Raw genomic sequence first — 21694 nt, 5'->3', positions numbered from 1 at the left:
GATTCATACAAAGAGAAAATAAGGGAAGCAGATAAAGGTGACATTTAAAGTTACATCATTGACTACCTCCAGTCTAGGTCCATGGTTAGACACATTAATACCCCTTTCATAAACCCAATTATGCGGCTAATAGCAGCATAATTTGGTTGTAAAATTGGAGGAGGACCAGAGTTATCCGCATTATTTTGATGCTGCTATTATCCGCATAATAGCAGCAGCATCGGGACAAGATTTTGAGTTTATGAACGCATTTCCAAATAATGCGGATAATTGCCATGGTGCGGTCACAAGGTCACCCTTTTCCAACACAACTGCATCGGAGGGGGCGTGTCCAGTTGTCATGTCGATTATCTGCCTTTTTCAGGACGGGCGCTCGTAAAAATAATGTGGCTTTTATTTTCGGAGTTTGTGAACGCAATTTTTATTGAATTATCCGCATTACTCTTAGGCGGCTAATTGGAGGATTGGTTTATGAAAGGAGTATAAGTTGTAGATTGCAATCACTCTACTGGTAGTATATAAAATTTCCTTATGAATGGATAGATTTGCTAAATGTTTGATTAATGCCCTGTGGGAAATGTAATTGAACTACAAACTCCTTGTTTAGAAGATATATATACAGTACATATATTGTGACATCTCACCGATTTGCAAAGCCAAAAAGGCAATTTAAATATAAGCTGACTTTTTTAAAGTCTTCATTTTCCTCCTTCCAAGGAAGGGCAATGAATTAATTGTTAGTATTCTTACTCCTGAGCAAGTACTTTGGATATCAAATAGGTCAACTTGGGACCACATTTTTCAAAATTGGATTTGACACATTCTGTCAATAGTGAGAAATGTGTGCTTTTTTAAAATGTAGCCTTGTATTAATTGAAGGCATCATTTGAGTTAAAATGACATTGTAGCCCTAATTGTTTCTTTAAGAGGGAGGCAATTTCAAATACAATTTGAGTTTGACATCACATAAAAAAAAACACCAACAACTCCCCCAAAACCTCACCACAGTCTATGGAACATTGAGAACTATGTTAGATATAGATTTCTTCTGACTCGTACAAAAGAAGATACATTTAATATTCAGTTTCATTCTAGATATATTTTTAACATTGAAATGGCACAATGAATGTATCAACAATGACAGGAAGGATTGACCAGGAATTTCAGGAACTCAATTGTTGATTACACAGGTCAAACCTTTACACACTTTATTAACCCTACAAAATGTACAAACCAAAATACTCTTATCTTTGTGTTTACCCACCAGGCTGATTATGAACTTCTCCATCCTAATAAAAATAAAAATAAAACCAAACAATGATGTTGTTCATGATTTGTAACTTGTTTTCCTTTTTTTTCAACCCGACCATCCAGACAAGTGTCTGGCATTGGCTTGTGGTCTGTAATTATACATGCCTACAAGGTACACCATTCAAATTATGCATGGTAATTTGCAGATATGTTGAAGGATATTAGACAGGACGGTTATGACTAAGAGAATGTAGAGAGTTAAAAAGGGAAGAAAGTTAGGGGGGGGGGGTAAGTAGAGATATTTGAGAAGTTTCACAGTTTATTCACTCATCTTGAAAACTTGCAACCTAGTCTTAACATAGAGCTATTACAGGGTCTTAACAATCACAATCCTACCAGGTTGCTACATGTATGTTATTAGATATTGACTTGGATGTCTTGAAGAAGAAACATCAACTAGCTAAACAATGCTTGGATGTTACTAAAAGACAATCACTCAAAACTTAAGAGGGATGACTTATAACTACCAACTTATACTCTAGAAAGCAGGTGGGGTTTCCATAACCAGGAAGTAATACAAAACAAATTGATCAATTTCAAGGCTTATTTGTTTATTACTTTGTTCTCTCACTACATAGTGATTTAATAAGTCTATTGTGGTCTATGGTCTAAACCACATCCTTTAATAGAGTCTGCTTGTTAATTTTAAGACAAACATTGTTTTTCTTCTTAAAATGATGTCTATGAATGAAGTTCATCAAGCTAAACATTGTCATTGCCCTTTTAGCTACCACTGTCAAGTGTATTTCATATGGTTAGAGTCAGTGGGTTGCAGGAGAAAAATAAAAAGGCTCTAAAAGTCTAGTAGACACTGAAGTTGACCTACAGGGGTGTAACATATAAAAATAGGACAAAGTACTGAGGAAATTTATATTATTTGTAGAACTAATAACTCGCTGACTTCTGAAATTTTGAATTCCCACAGCCTAGATGTACAATGTATTATAAAGCAGTTGCAAAATATTCACCTCCAGCTCTAGTATAGAGCTTGCCAAGCAATAGAACATACACCAAGGATCAGCCATTGTTACAATGAATAGAATGTACAGGGTTGATGAGTTTTAGATTGCATTGTAATGAACAGATGTATGTTTGGCCTTTGGATTCCTGGTCATGTTTGTAAACAATAAATACATGAAGTTTTTACAAAAATGCTGATATTTTTTCTGGACCTTGTATAGGGCAGATTTAGGGTTGCTTTTACATGGTGCCTATTTGTTGTTGGAAAACTTTTTTTTTAAAATGGGGGGGGGGGGGTGGTTATGAAATACTATATGTCAGAAACATCCATATGCATGAATCATGAAAAGGTTGCATTATCTCTAGATTCTCCAAATTCATTTTGATAGCTACTACATGTACAGTATGCACATTTGATTACTGTTGTTTACTCAGAGAGGAAGTTGCCATGGGTGATTGTCTATTCTGTGATTTGTGTAGGACAGTATGATATGACGTTGATATCATAATGATACTATTAAGGAAGTGCAGGAGTCAGAAATGATACCTGTAGAATAGAAAAAAACACTTCCTGTAGTCTTTATATGAACAGACACATGTATAAAGGTAAATAATAAAGTTAAAGTTATCTCATATTAAGGTACTGTTGGTTTACTTTATGGATATTAATATGTACATGAAGGCATACATGAAAGGAGGTTTTGTACACGTTCTTGGGTTTGTAACTCTATTGTAAAACATGGAATCCATTGCTCTAGATAACAGTATGAATAATAGTGAATATAAAAATCTCCGCCCCCATTGCCATGTAAACAAACCAAAATTTATATATGATTATTACAGGTGTAGGCTGACAGTATGTATTTGCTATGTTTGCCTTAATACTAGTCAGCAGAATGCTTTGCAGTGTAACCTGCAGATATTAGATTTTATTTGATTTTGATTGAATGATTTCACTTTATTTTTTAAAATTTTTTTAAATATTTTTTTTGGGGGGGTTGTATTTTACTTTGATTCCCATTTTCCCCTACTCTTTTCCTACTTCTCTTTTGTCCAAGTTGTTTTCTTTTTCTTCTTTCTTTCTTTCTTTCTTTCTTTCTTTCTTTGTTCCTTCCTTCCTTCCTTTTCTTTTTTAATTGTCTCCATTTCCATCTTTTTCCCCTTCTTTTTGCTGAGCACTTTTTTCTTCATTTTTCACCTATTTTTTTCATTTGAAGTACCTTTTTTTATTTTGATAAGAGTTGAACATGTATTTTTTTTTATATATTTTGATTCCCTTTTCTCTCTGACCAGAATGATACAAAATTACAAATGAACATCACCCTTGAACGCATATTTTTTTGCTTGACTTGATGTCAAATGACAATTCAAATGGAATTTTATTTGTCATTCCTTCCCACTAATTATCCATTTAAATGCGTCATGCAAAATCATGAAAAAAGAACACTGTGATTGTGGTTGCATGATTCAATAGTATTGAACTACATCTGCTTTTTGTCAACAATAGGCTTCTAAAGTTACCACCAGAATTCATAGAAATCAAGACTATAGGCACTTGCTATAGGGTGAGTCATGCAGACTTGGACAACCCCTTGCATATTTGACTGTGTATAAACACCAATATGTTTTCATCCCCACTGAAGATGATGAGGCATGCTTCACTATACATGCTACTTGTTGACCGTGAATTTGAAGATATTGATCCGCTCACGTCTACAAGGTGACAGAGATTCCTGAAACACAAGTCATACTCCCGCTGAGAGGGAGGAGTTGATTACCAAGGTTTTTGCTTCACCACCATTGGTTTTGCATGTAGGTTCTTTGTCTTGGGGGAACACCAAATTAGTCACCATTCCTTATTTGGATAAAAGGTCTAGACGATATTGTTTGCCTCAGTTAACTGAATTACTAATCTCTCCCATCTTACAAGACTTTCAATTTCCTTTTGTTTTAAATAATTTATTGCACGCGCAGTTTTTTTTTAACAACTCTGGTGCCTTCAGAAGCAATGCACTTTTGAAATTCATTGATCTTCTGATCACCTACAGATTTTTTTTTTTCAGGGGTGGATGTCACTGGAATGTATGTTTTGGTAAATACATTTAGGCGCAAGCGAGCATACCTTTTTTTTTACAGATTTTAACCACTATTCATTTGATTTTCCATGAAAAACATCAGTTTTTATCCTTTTTCTTTTGTGTTTATTTTTTATTCTTCTTCATCAAACTTTTTTTTTTTTTGGGGGGGTGGGAGGTAATGTGTATTAAATATTGGTCTAAACTCTAAAGTAAAATGTAGACTGAATTAGTTTGAAGGGGAAATCATGTTGTAGAGAAGATATAAATGATAATTATTTGATGACCTTTTTAAGTTCTTTAATGATCATCTATTTAAAGTTCTTTTCAAGTTACTAGCAAATTAAAGTAAAATTGGACAAGTCCACGGACTGCAAAGGATTGCTTCTCAGTCAGATGCCCTACATTGTATTAAAGCCCAAACATACGCCCCATGGATTTCAGGTACATGTACATGGTGGTATTTCTCTATGAATTCGGTCATTCTGAAAACTTACAGCTTACTTTGTGAAGTTGGTGCATGATAATGAATATTCAACATCCATTCTCTTTTAGGTAGTTTATCTGTCATAACCAAAATTAGAGTTTAGCAATGCAATGATGAAAATACAAGTGAGTTATGTAATATGGTACATGATCTGTTTTCACCAGTTTATGCCTCCTTTATGTCAGCAATCTTCGAGTGAAAGGGTCATTTAATGATGGGGGGGGGGGGGGGGATCATCATTATGACACTCTAAATTTGCAGAGACCCAATAATTGTTTATGGTTGATGTTAGATTTTACAGAGCTATAATGTTGTCTAACCATATGAAATCAATAATAATGCAGGTTTCATTGCCAAAGTGATAACTTTGTGTTTTATTGAATTAACTGGATTTCCTGTTTTCCAGAGTCAAGTATTCAAAAGTTTGTGGGCCAAACTGATCTGAATTGACTTTGTACTGTCATTAAGCAAGGGGGGGGGGGGGCAAGATAAACTTCTGTAGGCTACCAAAATTGCAACTTAATAATTCTGTGACATCATTTTCTATAGATCTGGTGTTTTAGCTGGTAAAGGTCATGTAAATAGCCAGTTTGCGAATTCAAGTCGAGTGCACATTTACAGTGAACTGTTTCTCATCCCATTATCAATTAGGTGGAACCAGATCCAGAATGGGAAATACCACTAGGCACTTCATATCCTGTTCAACTAGGTTCAATGTACTTGAAATGGTTTACTGCTTGGGCTATTACCCGGTTGGTCTCAATCCAGTACCTGGCCTACAAGCAGTTGGTCTACTCATGGTGATACTAGTCTGCAGGCACAGACCCTTGGTTTTCCCAAGTCGGATAGTGCATACATGTAATGCAGAGTCTGAAGTAGTGAGACTAGGTTCACTGTTTACTGTGGCTTGGTCGAAAAAGTCTTATACCCCTTTCATAAACCTATCCTCCAATTAGCTGCCTAAGAGTAATGCGGATAATTCAATAAAAATTGCGTTCACAAACTCCGAAAATAATCGACACTATTTTTACGAGCGCCCGTCCTGAAAAAGGAGGATAATCGTCATGGCAACCGCACACACCCCCTCTGATGCGGTTGCATTGGAAAGGGTGACCTTGTGACCGCACCATGGCAATTATCCGCATTACTTTCGAAATGCGTTCATAAAGTCAAAATCTGGTCCCGATGCAGCTATTATGCGGATAATTGCAGCATCAAAATAATGCGGAAAACTCTGGTCCTCCTCCGATTTTACGACCAAATTATGCTGCTATTAGCCGCATAATTGGGTTTATGAAAGGGGTATTATTTGACACAAACAGAGGTAGGGCCTTTGCAATCTAGTCTTTAATCTATACCTGTATGATATTGGTTAAACATGAGTCTGTGCTTGCAGACTATGGTCATACTGTTGTAGGCCTTCATTATCTTCATGGTCTACTTCTCAAGGACTTAACCCATTTGGTCTATTACCAGTTTGGTCTCGTTGTCAGTTGGTCTCATAAGGGCCGTCTGCACCATCCTGAGTTTTCAAATTAGCGCGCTATTTCTTATCTGGCAAATTATCCCGATCTGAACAATCTCAAGATAATTTGCAAGGGAGACGCAATTATCGCGCTAGTTCGTAGGATCAATCTCAAAATTGTATTTGCAAAATAGCGTGCTATTTTACGAATTATCGTGCTAAATCATAGGTGCAGACGCACTATTCACGGCGTCAGACCATAATGCATCAATGCCTCGCTCAAGCAGGAATCGCTCTTGCGATGGTGGAGACTAGGTTTCTTGAATCTCAAGATTAATCGCGAAGAGGGCCGATCGGGCTAAAATCTCGAGATTGAGCAAACTCGGGATGGTGCAGCACCGCCTATTGTCAGTTGGTTTGGGGTGTGTTCATGTGACACTTTTTTTACCCTAGAATTTTGAATCATTCTGCAGAATCATGATTGCATGTAGGGCCTTTTCACACATAAATCTTGAATATTCATTGTAATGATGATTGCTAATAATCATGCAAAAAATATCAGTTTACCTATATATGCCTAATACTTCCTGTGTCAAACTGTGCACTGTGAATGCACGCTGGATCGACCCGAACCGAAGGAGAAACAACATTAGAATGAAGGTCTTCTAAACCCTGATTCTCTGTAGTATTGTGATTCATGTTGGTGTTTTGAATCATGATTCAAACCTTGATTCTGGCTTGAGGTCACATTAACACAGCCCTACACAGAAATAATCAGACTGTGTATTCATACACACTCTATGGTGTTAGACCAGTGCACTGAAGCATTTATTTTACCGTCCTGGGTTACAGATGATTAATGTTTTATTGTTATGGTATAATTTTTTTTCAATTATTTTTCTTGATACCGTCTATAGCAAATTGCAATCAATTCCTTGCTTCCCCATTTCTTTTTATGGGCAATACAGACAATACAGCTCAAACCCGCATCTTGTAATAATTTCAGTGCTCCCTGAAATACCACAAATCTTTGCTATTCCTTTATAAATCCCACAATGTTTATCAAACCTGTAATGGGAGGAACAAACAGCCATGTTAAGGGCAATCGATAATCAAATGGTTTACACTCCTTCCTTATTTACCCTGCGTGTAAACTTTGAACCAAGATATGATGATTGTATGCTTTGAAGGGAATTATTTTTAGAGCAAGGGTAAAGTACATGCAGTTTTAAAGTATTAAACTGTCATAAAAGTTGTCCCCATTTTACAAAGTGGCAGAAGAGGGTGTAAACACTGCATAGGATCTACCGCCTCTTTAGTGTCCTCAATATAAACAAGTGCATTCATTTGTAAGAATATCTCCTTTAGAAAAATCACACAAAAAAATCATTGATTTTCCTACAGGTAAACCATTACAGGAAATATTCCTGTGTATTATATTCCAAAATTTCTTCCTTGAGCAGATGCATATGATTTAAAGGTCAAGTCCACCTCAGAAAAATGTTGATTTGAATCAATAGAGAAAAATCAGACAAGCACAATGCTGAAGATTTCATCAAAATCGGATGTAAAATAAGAAAGTTATGACATTTCAAAGTTTCGCTTATTTTTAACAAAATAGTTATATGAACGAGCCAGTTACATCCAAATGAGAGAGTCGACGATGTCACTCACTCACTATTTCTTTTGTTTTTTATTGTTTGAATTATACAATATTTCAATTTTTACGAATTTGATGATTAGGACCTCCTTGCCTGAAGCACAAAATGTTAAAATAATGGAATTCCACGTGTTCAGGGAGGAATGAAACTTCATTTCCCATGACAATGATGAGAAAATAAAAATATTTCATATTTCATATAATAAAATACAAAAGAAGTAGTGAGTGATGTCATCAACTCTCTCATTTGGATGTAACTGGCTCGTTCATATAACTGTTTTGTTAAAAATAAGTGAAACTTTAAAATGTCATAAGTTTCTTATTTTACAGATCCGATTTTGATGAAATTTTTTGTGTTATGCTTTTGTTGACTTTTTCTCTTTTTATTCAAATCAAGTTTTTGTTGTGGTGGACTTGTCCTTCAACAAAAAGAAAAAGTGTGAATATGACATCACCAGGTCTTTAACAAAACCCGGCACACAATAGTTAAACCAATGAAACTTCAAACTTGCATAACATCTTAATTTTTATTCTGATATTCAATTTTTTTTATGTACATGTATGTGTAGATTTGAGTATTTAAAGTCACCATGCCATAGCTACTTTGAACAGCGCCATCTCAAAACCTATACTACCTCTTGACCACCCTACATCTTTGTCCAGAATGCAAGAGTATGATTTATGAATAATGATGAACAATGATGAATAATTTCTTTGTAATCTTTACAACATATAGAAACGGCCTTGGGGTGGATTTTTGAGATCCGCTTTATCACAGATAAAATGAAATAAAACATTTAATTTCTGTTAAAATCTGTGAGATACATGCAGAATACCCTTAAAATCTCTCCGTAATTGTATTCTGAGAACCATTTTATCTTCTTTTTATATCTGTAAGACACTTAGACACCTACATGTATTTTTAAAGAAATATCCAATGAGAAACACATTATTTTATAGCACTTTCACCTCATTTAATCAATGAAAATCCATTTCGTCAGATGTTGCAGTCTTTACAGAAATTTCTTTGAAAAAAAAAGAAGAAAATACTCATCTTTTTTTAATGTCATTATCGCATCATTACAAGCATCATTAAAAAGACAATATTAGTCAAGAAGTGTCTAATGAAAATTGTAAATTCTACAGGAATTATTTTAAAGTATTACTCCCAGTCTCAATGATTATACCATTTTTCTTCATTTCATTTCAACATTTGGAGCTAATTCACCTGGAAATATCATTTTGAGACTTTCCACATTTAAAATAAAATCCATGTCAGTTTCACAAAACTTTGCACATCTAGATACTTTAGTACCTGCTGAATATTCCAAATATGCAAAAATTAGCTTGGGTCCATTTGCTTGATATTTTGCTATAGAGCTTGAATAAAGTTCACCCAAATGGATGGTCTTAAAGCAGATACGAACCAATAGTGCCATCTCGAGTCCTCAACTACTACCGTGTTTACACAGTGACACGGCTCGGGGGTTCGACACGCGAGCCGTGCTCAACACGGCAATTTTATGCTGTGTAAACGCGATCAGTGTGATCCGCGAGCTGTGTTGAACACGGCTTTTTTGATCCGCCAAAATCGTAGGTTTCAACCTGCGAGCCGAGTCAGACTTGGCAATTTTTTCGTGTGTAAACAGAAAGCCGTGTCGAACTCTCTTGACCAGGTCACTGCGCGCGCTTTCACTTTTGGCATTGTTGTTGTTCGCACGGACAAGATTCGATTCTGGCGGTGAATTTCCCGCGTTTAATTTGCGACGTCATAATTCTTCCGTTTGAGATCCGCGAGCTGTGTTGAACTCGCCTTTTTATATGTACGTATGAACGCGATCTCTGATCCCTTCTTCTTAGTGTTCAACCCGGCTCGCGGATTCAACACCCGAGCCGAGTCAATGTGTAAACACGGTATACATGTACTCATACCTGGCCAGTTTCCTGACCCACAATGCTAGTGTAGTGTAGTAATATAGACCAACTTGAAATTATAACATGCTAATTAACTCAATACATGTATACCGCAATAATTATGCTACCAAGTAGCAAGACAATTACTTTTCCTCTCAAAACATTTTAGTTGTTTCTCTATAGATACAAATATAATTATAGCCTATAATTATAGTCAATTTATTCTCTGTACTATTAGTAGATATCCGAAAACCTATATTTTAAGACTATGTATTCATAACACAAAGTCAATGAGAGACCACATTTACAGTTCACTACCCCTTTAAAGCTTGTGTATAGTTTTGGTAAATCCACCAAAATGCACCTATCACTATTCCAATTCATTGCTAGCTAATATGAATGGATATGCCCTATAACAGTTATGATGTGGAGGATATGAAATGAAAATGTGTTTTACAGGATAAATTTTGCGATTTTACATGGAAATTCAACTTGATCGGGTCACCCGATCAAATTAAAATATCTGTGTGTTTTTGTCTTTCAATTAAATCCTATTCCAAATCATGGAATGGGCTGAAACTTTCAAGATATGTTCTTTGTAACTTTTGGATATCTAATCACTAAATTTATAAGATAAGTGCTTGAATGCCCATTTTTTAAATTTAAAACAAGCATCGCCGAGAGAGGGCGCTATATATCCAAGATTTGAATATTTGAAATTTTCTCAGAGAAGTGCAGTTGGAAAAATATCTAACGGTCTCTACGCTTCAGTAAGACTGTCATATTAGATGATATTCGATTATCAATCACATTATTGACCCTTTACCAAAGCTATACACAGGCTTTAAGAATTGCACATATTAAAGAATTTGGCATTTTTAGACTTCACAGGGTCGCTACAATGAGTTTAAACCTCTATTACTCAGTCATAATCTATGAAAATTTCATCAAATTTTGCAATATAGTGGATAATTGTATCCTTAAGATAGAGATGCTATTCATATTGCTTGTTGTTTGTTCATTTTATTAAAGTCTATAAGCACTGTCAATTCTTAAGAATGGTATAAAGATAACAAAACACAATCTCAAAAATGTGAAATTTCAATAACCAACTTGAGAAGTACAATAAATGCTGCAGTGCACTTTATTTAAAACCCATGTCATTTTCACCAAACTCTGGAAAGTTGTAGAGGAAGGTATACTTAAAGGGGTGGTCCAGGCTGAAAATATTTATAGCTTAATACACAGAGTAGAACTCACTGAGCAAAACGCTGAAAATTTCATCAAGATCGGATAACAAATAATAAAGTTATTGAAGTTTAAAGTTTAGCAATATTTTGTGGAAACAGTCGTCATGAATATTCATTAGGCGAGCTGATGATGTCACATCTCCACTTTCTGTTTTCTTATGTTATTACATAAAATCACATTTTTTGCATTATTTCATACTTGTGTGAATAAAATGTCTCCCTTATAATGAAATAAGTTGTAGCAATAAATATCTAATGTATTAAATCAGTTGTCAATCCAGTTTTTCTAGTTCTTGGAGGAAAAAATTTGAAAAAACCTAATTTCATATAATAAAATACAAAAGAAAAAGTGGAGACGTGACATCATCAGCCCACCTAATGAATATTCATGACGACTGTTTTTACAAAATATTACCAAACTTTAAAATTCAATAACTTTGCTATTTGTTGTCCGATTTTGACGAAATTTCATTTTGCTCAGTGAATTCTACTCTATTTATGAAGCTATAAATATCTTAAGCCTGGACCACCCCTTTAAGAGGTACATGTACAAACATTAAAACATAGGGGTTCATGAACTTGTTTTCAATTTCAAGCTGTCAGCACTTTTATTAGAACAACTTGCTTTTTGATGCACCCAGGTTGATTGTTGCATGAACATTTGTGTTCTTGTCATTTTGCACATGGATGAGCAGATTGTGACGATGATATTCCTGTCATATTACACTATTAATTTACTCTGTATTGCTTGGAAAATAATGACAGACCACCTGATTATTCCTCATGATAAATTGAAATCTACATGTAATTATTTCTAAATTACAAGTTAAAGTGGGTATTACACATGTAATTGAACGATGTACATGCACAGATGTGAAATGTGTCAAGATCATGTGGTTGTCCTGTGAGGTTGCTACATGTACCAAAGAAAAAAAAAAGAAAGAAGAGCTAAAATCTTTTTAGCAGTTTGGATGATAATGAAGCAAGCAGATATAGAAGGTCTCTTGGCCTTCTTGCTTGTTGTTGATCATGGCCAAGAAACCAAGCAAGCAAGCGTTCATGGGCTGTTGATTGAAGTCTGGATTCTTCTTAGTGGCATTCACACTTGCCAAATTTATTGTTCAAGTAACTGTTTGCTGTATAAGAAAATCTGATTGCACAGAACTACATATTTATGTAATCTTTGATAGGTACATGTAATTTTATATCAACATTCAGCCCAAAATTTCAGTTGGTCAAAGGCTACTCAGAGTTGATCTAGCTTTTAAAAAATGATGTGACTGCACATATGTACATCTAGCTCCATGGTGTAACCATGGATCTTAGGATCCATGGTGTAACCTTTGAATTGGGACATGCCAGCTTTGAAATCCTTTCTTATCTGGAATAAGGGACCTGAACAACCTCTTTCGCCAGCCCAGAGTTTAGCCAAAAGGCCCTAAATGGAGAAATCTATTACTTGAAGGCCTACATCTAGAATTTGTATAGATTCTCAATTTTGTTACTTTTTTTGTGGAGCATTAATTTTGCAGAGATAATCATTTGCAACATTAGGCTCATAAACAAGTGAATACAGTAGGCCTATTATTAGCAAAAGTAGAACCACCAAGAAAATTTTGGTAGATATCTAGGCCTATATGATATTTTATCTGAATGCAATAATATTATGGATTAGAATTATTGTCTTTTATGGTGAAGAGACCATAAGACCCCAAAATGCACTTTTAAGAAGCTAAGAATCATGTGATTGCCAATTATTGTTTCTACATGTAAGGTGTTTAAAATGTAATGAGTGAATATTGAACAGAAAGGGGGTCTCACTAGAGCGTTTACAACTGTATTAACATTCTTAGACATTCCCAATATCCGATTGATAATTATGTATATCCGATTGATAATTATGTATGATGTGAAACAGCAAATCATACTATGTAGATAGTTATTTGTTTTATTTCTAAAGATTTTTTTTTCTTTATGCAATGCCCTAATTAATGCTATCTCTGGATTTTTTTCTTCTGAATACAAAATTCATGTAATTTTCTCTGGTGTGAATGATGCTATCCCTTGTGTCTAGTGTGAATGCCTTTGAGGTTACCTGGACAAGCAATGACCTGTGAAAGTCTGAAATAGATATCTGTTGTTTTCATTTGGCCTTTAATACATAAAGGCATCATGGCCTGTTATTAGGATGGTGTCTGGTCCTCATCATGTTCATGTTCAAGAGCCACGATTATTCATTGTACATCACATGGTGGTATGCCATAGGGTTCTTAGTACTGACATTTGAGGTCTAATCATATAGTCAAGCATATAGACCATGCTACTACATAATAGTTAATGGATATCATACCAGGAACATACAGATAAAGATAAACTCTTGGTAAGCATGCTGGAAAATGTTTTAGTGAGTGTGTGTGTTTGTGTGTCTGAGTGTGAAAAATAATGTGGTCTTATGGGGATGGGGATATTGTTTTAAATGTCATAAATAACCTTCATAAATTGAAAAATTAAAAAGAGCCCAGGTCCTGTTCAATTACTATTTAATAATCAGTGTATTCAGTTCTTTTATAGCACATAACACATGGCACAGCGATGCATGTCCCTCATAATTAGCCTCTATCTCCTGTCCTTTATACATTTTATTATATATTCTCATATTCATCTAGTGATGAGCATAAATTATATTTTTTGATACATGTACTTGTGTACTTTTAATATTTTTCTACAAATGTAGATGAGTACATGGATAGATGCACTCTTTTAGATCTACCCCTTTCTTTATAAACACTTGAATAGTTCTGCTCTAAGGGTCTGATGATTAATTGTCCGTGGTGAATTTTTCTGAAGTATACTATATTTGGTCCATAGTTGTATTCAGCGATTCCAGCCTAAATTGATTGAATGCAACATAATTCTTGTAAATGTCAAGTGTGGCTAGAGAGTGGGATGCTATGGAGGATAGTCGGCCAGAGGGCAGAAAAATTACGATATTGCTGCTTTTTCTCTGGTGTCGTGTTCATATCTCTGACTTCTCTAATGGGAGTATTTGGTGTCAGTAGAGTGAGATTGATTCTTTAAAGGACAAGTCCACCCCAACAAAAAGTTGATTTGAATAAAAACAGAAAAATCCAACAAGCATAACACTGAAAATTTCATCAAAATCGGATGTAAAAAAAGAAAATTGTAATATTTTAAAGATTCGCTTAATTTCACAAAACAGTTACATGCACATCCTGTTCGGTATGCAAATCAGGGGACCGATGACATCACCCACTCACTATTTCTTTTGTATTTTATTATATGAAATATAAAATATTTTGAGTTTCTCGTCATTGTCATTTGAAACGAAGTTTCATTCCTCCCTGAACACGTTGAACTCCATTATTTTAACATTTTGTGGTTCAGGCAAGGACCTTATTGTCGAATTCGTAAAAATTGACATATTGTATAATTCAAACAATAAAAAAACAAATGAAATTGTGAGTGAGTGACATCATCGACTCTCTTGTTTGCATATCACTGAGTTGAGCAAAGAACTGTTTTGTGAAAAATAAGCGAAACTTTAAAATGTCCTAACTTTGTTATTTTACATCCGATTTTGATGAAATTTTCAGTGTTATAATTGTTGGATTTTTCTCTTTTTATTCAAACCAACTTATTGTTGGGTTGAACTTGTCCTTTAATACACTTCTTGTTTTGTCAATCATAAAAAGAGATACATGTACATGTAGGATTGACTGTAAACTATGGTTGGAAAGATTATTGCAATGCTGTGAGTTTTTTTTTTATATTCAACTTTCTTTACTTTGTACAGCATGAAGCTTGATTAGTTATTCATTCATTTACCATTATGTTTACTTTGAGTGATCCAAATGATTCTAATTATTCATATTAAAACTAGTGATTCATGATTAATTCACAAAATATTGCTTGTGTATATTGCTCATTAATAGAATGCACAAAGGTCATGCAGCATAAGCCATTACAAATATCTCAATATTTCTTTCTCCTGGGACCCGTTGCATAAAACTTTTGCCATAAAAAAACTGTGGCAAATAAAATAATGCTATTAAAACACTCTGGCAAAAAAATTGCCAGAGTTTTTTATGGCAAAAGTTTTATGCAACAGGCCACTGATCAGGACATATAGGCCTATAGTTTGCTACGTCAGGAAATAGCAGAATAATTGAAAACTCCCATGCTTAGCACTGATGAGCTTTGTCAGTCTACATGTACAGAATAACTTTTTTTTTTCGTGATATTAAAATCATCTTTTTTTGCCCTGTCTACACTTTGAACTTTGAAGAGATGTCTAATTATTGATCACAAGACCATCATAAAACCAATTGACCTTTCAAACTGACTGGTATGAAGTGGACAAGATGTGTGTATGACTTGCAATATATTTTATGACTTTATGATTGAAAACAAAAATCCAAAATGGTTGGTCATTAAATGGCAATACCATTTTAGGCCTACAGTGTATGTGACAAATGCCCTTTTTACGCATGCTAAAATTTCCTTAACCCCGTACTATAGGTGGGGCTAAATTGCCATTTTAGCCCCACGTATAGTATACGAGGTTAAGCTTAGCCCACTTTCTTTTTACACAGCATTTTTGCAAAGTGGGCTAACCCCATCTTTAGTACGGGATTATTTGGCCCTGCAAAAAAGCAGGGTTATCCCAGCAATCGCGGTGCTAAGAGCGATAGTACAAGGTTACGATCGCTAGTGTAAAACGAAAGTGGGCTAAGTGCTCCCATCCATGCCCCGCAACAGAGCCGGTCCTCTTGTCCAATCAGAGGTAAGCATAATGAATATTCATAAACAATAAACAGCAAACACGGCGATGAGAAAAAGCATGCGCCAAAAGTCAGCGAGTTGGAATTCGTGTTTTAATACTTTCCTCATCGACGCTTGTGAATATTCATGAGCTACAACTAGTCCGGGGTTAGCGAGTTTCATGTGTGAATAGCAAGCATTCCTTATCCGGGGTTAGCAATAACAATTTGGCATGTGTGAAAAGGAAAAAAAATAGTACGGGGTTAGCGATAGTCTGAGGCTAAGAAAATCCTGTGTAAAAAGGGTATAAGAGGTTTGTATTATGAAAGTTCATTTGTCCTCCACACTTGATTATCAGGTCACTGGTAGAAAACATGTTCTCATTCTTATTTTTCACAACTTGCTTTTATTCAGAAGCATCGTCTATTTACGCTTTGGTAATATTGCAGTTTCAGATCACTCACCAAAGACAAATGTCACTTAGGGTCAATGAACTTTGGTTATGTTATTTAATATGAATCTAGTTCATGAAACTTGGACATGAGAGCAACCATGCGTCTGTGAATATACATGTACTACTGTGCATGTTTCAGATCACATGACCAAGATCAAAAGTCATTTACGGTCAATGAACTTTGGCTGTGTTGGGGGTACTGGTTGAATTGTCATCATAACTCAAAAAGTTTATGGATCTATTTCTAGAAACATATACATATAAAAATTGATGGTCCAGGCTGAAGATATTTATATCTAAAAAAATAGAGTAAAATTCACAGAGCAATATGCTGAAAATTTCATCAAAAACGGATAACAAATAACATGGTTATTGAATTCTAAATTTTACAATATTTTGTAATAACAGTTATATGCACATCATCATGAATATTCATTAGGTGGGCTGATGATGTCACATCTCCACTTTCCCTTTTCTTATGATATTACATGAAATCATAAATGTTTTATTTTTTCACATGTATAAATGATGTGTCTCCATTATGATAAAATAAGTTGCGGCAATAAATAACTAATGCACTTGCAATAAATACCTTATCAGTTGTCAATCCAATTGTTTTAGTTCTTGGTAGAAAAAATTGTGAATAAACCTATTAAGTTTCATATAATAAAATACATAAGAACAAGTGGGGATATGACATAAGCCCACCTAATGAATATTCATAAAGACATGTCTAGAACTAATTCACCTGAATAATGCAAATCTTTAAAATTCAATGACGTTTTTATAAATTTATATATAATTTTGATGCAATTTTCAGCATTTTGCTCTGTAAATTTTACTCCATTTATTGAGATATGTCTCTAGCCTCAGTGGTTAAAGGGCAATCAAGTATGAATGATCTTTTTTGCACAAATCTTAGGCCACATGATCATGGTCAGAGGTCATTTTGGGTCATTGGACATTGTGTTTTGATAATATGTGAATGTTTTATTTGTGTGTGAATAATTATTCAATAGCTGTTTTCAAAGTAAGCACTGCTGCTATATCGAATCGCATAATGCAGGCGAGACTGCCAGAGGCATTCCACTTGTTTCAATTTCACACATATATTTCATAACCAAAGCATTGAAAGCAACCATAAAAGAAGTAGTGCACTGGCTTTATCACAACAGTATATTGCTACCCAATATTTGAAGTAACTTTTTAAAAATTGATAAGGGCTGCTCAGTCGATGATGCCCTTTAATTGGTTATGATCTTATAGAACAAACAGAACATTTGTTTTAGCACTTTGAATACCCAGTTCCTTTTTTAATTGTTTATTACCTCTCTGATCAATCAATAACTAGGTACTAACTGAGACATATAAAACAGAGATATTTTACTTCCTTCTTGACAGATGGTGTTATATCGTCTGTTCAGTTATTGGCTCAGTGATGTCTCGTGCTTGACCTGGCAATTCGCTCATCTGGGTCCCACTGGGAGGTGGATTGTTTGGTTGTTTTGTTCGACGACGGGTTCATTGTTAGTGGGGAAATTTAGTCTCTTGAATCCACAGGGAAATGACTTGCTCCTGTAAGAACTGGCATTTCAGTGCAAGTTTACCAAAATTATTCCTTATATAAGGGTATAGGTCTGTGATAGGAGTCATTTCAAATGAGTGTTTCTTCAGATGAGGTTCCCAAAATGGACACTATAGTTGAGACAGATTATTTCCTTGAGCGAATGGAAAAGGACTATCTGGATAATAATAACCATATCAGGGATTCTATGGTATCACAGGTTAGTTTAAATTGTGTTCTGTAAGTCCTGTGAGTGTAAACCATGAACTCATTGAACTTGCTGCCGCCTCGGTTCGTTTTTGAACTAATTAACTTGTTTTCTAGTGTGGAGACTGTAGACACAATTATGTCTTTAACGTTTTTCTTTTTAAAAATTTCTTTGCTGCAGGTGAATGACGTTGTGACGAGCATACGGGAATCAGACAAGGAGAACATCCCGCAGTCAGCCCAAGCAGAAGGAATCACTGAAGTGATGGACATCCTGAAGGAGTCCAACTCCTCTATGTTTGAGGTTCTTTATTGTGGCAAGATATCTGTTAGTCACAAAAGAGCCCCTCCTACCTTCATTGATGAGTCCATAGAGAAATTCAAAGAGCATGAGATGATGATACAGCGGCGAAAGCGGCACTTCTCTTCTGATGATCGACAGCGTTCCCTATCTGATGCATCACCAAAGAAGTCATCCTCTCTTGATATCGTGGAGGAAGACATATCAAAGTCGCACTCTGACATTGATCTTCCATCAGTTATCCAGAACATTCAGAACAACAACTCAAATGACTCCACACTTACCATGGAATTACCACGAAAGTCATCCCTACCCTTGACAGACAATCAGGTTTCAAGACTCCAGGAAGACTCACCAAGGAAAAATTCCCTGCCGCTGTCAGGTTCTCAGGATGTCGACTCGGGTGCGACAACAGGTCGCACATTTGGAACACTCCCACGGACAGACTCTTTTGCCAAGTTGATGGCAGCCAAAGAAAGTACTCATAATCGAACAATGGTATTCCAGATAGGAAGGAGTACACTGACAATCATCAGTCTGGACAAGAAATCCTTTGCACTTACTAAGAAATTCAGTGAGATCTCCTTCTGCTCCCAGGTTTGTATTGGTTTTGATATGTTGGGGCCCTGTGGTGTGTGGTGGCATGGTGGTCTAGTGTTACGACTCTCGTCTTTCAATCAGAGGGACGTAGGTTCAAATCCCAGCCATGGCAAGTTTTCCTTCAGCAAGAATTTTACCCACATTCTGCTGCACTCAATTCAGGTGAGGTGAATGGGTACCAGGCAGGATCAAGTCCTTAAATGCTGCAAGCTCCAAGCAACTGAATAATCTGCGCCTCATAAATGCTATGTAGGCCTACTATTATTTTTATTATGGTAAATTCATCTGATAACATGTAATTAAAGGGGAATCCAGCCTTGGCCATAGAATGTTGTGGTGGGAAGGAGAAAAATGAATTAAACAGAATGGTGAAAGTTTGAAAGAAATCGGACAAGCAATAAGAAAGTTATAGCTGCTTTAAAATTGAGATCACTAATACCATGTAGATTTCAAATTGGCAACTGGGTAAGTAAATTATGACAAGGGGCAAGGACAACTTTCCCATAGGCCATGTACTTTATTATCAGGGATTTGTGGTTTTCTCCTAAGTACCCATTCCCCTGGGGCAGTAATCTGAATATAACCCAGGTAGTATATTGTTTAATGTCCTCATGAAAGAAAAATATAATTTGAAATAAAACTTTTGGGAAAAATGACATTTTAGCCATAATATGTATTGGAGTACATGGATGAGTAGTCCTTGCCTTACATCACTATGACATCACATAAGTGGCCAATTTGAAGTCTCCATGGGTCTAGTGATTACTAATATTTACAACTTTAAAAAATTCATAACTTTCTTGTTATTTGTCCAATATTGTTCAAACTTTCACTTATCAACTTGTCTGATTTTTCTTTTTCTTATAAAAACAAGGTTTCATTTGGGTTGGATTCCCCTTTAAGTTTTGTACAAACAGGACTTTATTATAACAGTTGGTCTGGGGGTGTTTTCACAAATAGTCACATGCAAAATCCTGATTATGTGCAGTATATAGTGCAATTCAGCATTGGTCAAAACATTTTCAAGAGATGTGCTGCGCACTACTGCATATCAATCAAGAAAGAGTGTTAGATCAATCATGTGTCTGTCATTACTTAAGCATGATTTTAAGTCACACATAATACTTTGTGAAACATTCGCTGATCATTTCATCTTTCAAAGTGCTCCTGTTTGTTATGATTCAGGGCGTGCATGCTCCAAAAACATTGTGATAGTGTGATCTATTATCATGTTTTCTTTTATACATGTAACTTAATACAGATTTACCATTTTGAAAATGCATTCTTCAATATCACCAGGGAAATCTCACCTCCCTGATGTCTCTATTGAAAATGCTATATATATGAAGGAATTATTCATATAACTATTCTAGGTTATGTTGAATCCAGTCTCCAAGAACTCTTTTTGATAGCCTGGTTCAAGGGAAATAAAAAAAAAACTTATCTTCTTTGCACACATAGTGTAAGTTTATAGTGTATGTAAAATCATTTTGGATAATTGAAAATGTGTTCCTCTTCATACTTCAAGATTATCAAGAGCATCAGAGCATGAAAATGATCTTATTTTGGTTTCATCAATTCAGCCCATTGTGTTAATGGTGTCATGGACTACATCATTATATTCAATAACATTTTCCTGTTTAGGTCCTTCCATGTTGTTGAAGAGAGTCCGATTGCTCCAGATGTTTAGACTGTATGTACTGGGAAAGACGGATATAACTTTTATCAGTAAAGTGCTATACCAGAAATTGTGCCCCCTTTTCAAGCGTTTCGGTAGATATGACGATCACGGACTTCCCCATCTATGTGGGGAATAATAATGGAATGGCCCTTGTTGATTGTGTATTTAGTAATCAGTCTGAAGTATGAAATCATGGGGCAGGGTATAAAAAAAATTTGCTGATGGAGCGTTGTGGCCTAGTGGATTAGTCTTCGGACTTTGAAACAGAGGGTCGTGGGTTCGAATCCCAGCCATGGCGTAATTTCCTTCAGCAAGAAACTGATCCACAATGTGCTGCACTCAACCCAAGTGAGGTAAATGGGTACCGGTAGGAAGTAATTCCTTAAAAAGCTGTGTGCGCTATGAACGCCTAGCTTAGCCGGGTAATATAGGAGCGCCTTGAGCACCTAACAAGGTGGATATGTGCGCAATATAAATACCCTATATTATTATTATTATTATTAAATAACTGGGGAGAATTTTTCTCACCCATTGAACCAACTGATAGAGATGAGATGATATTTTTCATCATAGGGTTTGAAAATTATGGCTTTTTTCTTCTAATTCATTTTCCATCATTCTGGACAATTTTTTTTTTGCTTCAATTCTTGGCAGTGTATAGTAGGGTTAACCCTGCGTTTTCACAAGGCCAGCCAGCTACATTTATTATAGAATTATCAGTACTATAGTGATAAGATATCTTGGGGGAAGGAAAGGATTTTCCCTTTATTTTGTTGTTGTTGCACCCCATTGCTTGAGTTCACTCTCTCCCTTATTCCCCTGTATCCTAGGATTTAAGTGTTCAGCCACTCCAGGATTCCAATTAAGATTCTGTCAGTTTGATTTTCTTGCATCGCTTTTTTTTCTTCTATCTTTTCCTTCTCTTGCTCTCTATTTTTCTCCCCTTTTTGTCTCACCTGCAAAGCAGAGTGAGACTATAGGCA

The 21694-nt window shown here is 35.4% G+C and overlaps 1 protein-coding gene across 3 annotated transcripts in view; it reads left to right on the top strand.

Moving 5' to 3' along the window:
• Positions 1-21694, top strand: part of LOC121410878 (TBC1 domain family member 1-like) — a 70795-nt gene that overhangs the window by 956 nt on the left and 48145 nt on the right. Inside the window, exons 1-2 of one of the 3 annotated variants that reach the window (XM_041603251.1) lie at positions 13323-13502; positions 18311-19027. In XM_041603251.1, coding sequence (XP_041459185.1) covers positions 18395-19027 — 633 coding nt within the window. In that variant the 5' untranslated portion in view covers positions 13323-13502; positions 18311-18394. Of the gene's footprint in view, positions 1-13322; positions 13503-17897; positions 18143-18310; positions 19028-21694 lie in introns of those variants that run through there. The other 2 variants (XM_041603243.1, XM_041603234.1) reach the window with 2 other exon arrangements.

The sequence above is a fragment of the Lytechinus variegatus genome, chromosome 1 (genome assembly GCF_018143015.1).
Source record: "Lytechinus variegatus isolate NC3 chromosome 1, Lvar_3.0, whole genome shotgun sequence".
NCBI lineage: Eukaryota > Metazoa > Echinodermata > Echinoidea > Temnopleuroida > Toxopneustidae > Lytechinus > Lytechinus variegatus.
Note: the sequence above shows the minus strand (reverse complement) of the source record. Positions and strands in the feature narration are given on the sequence as shown.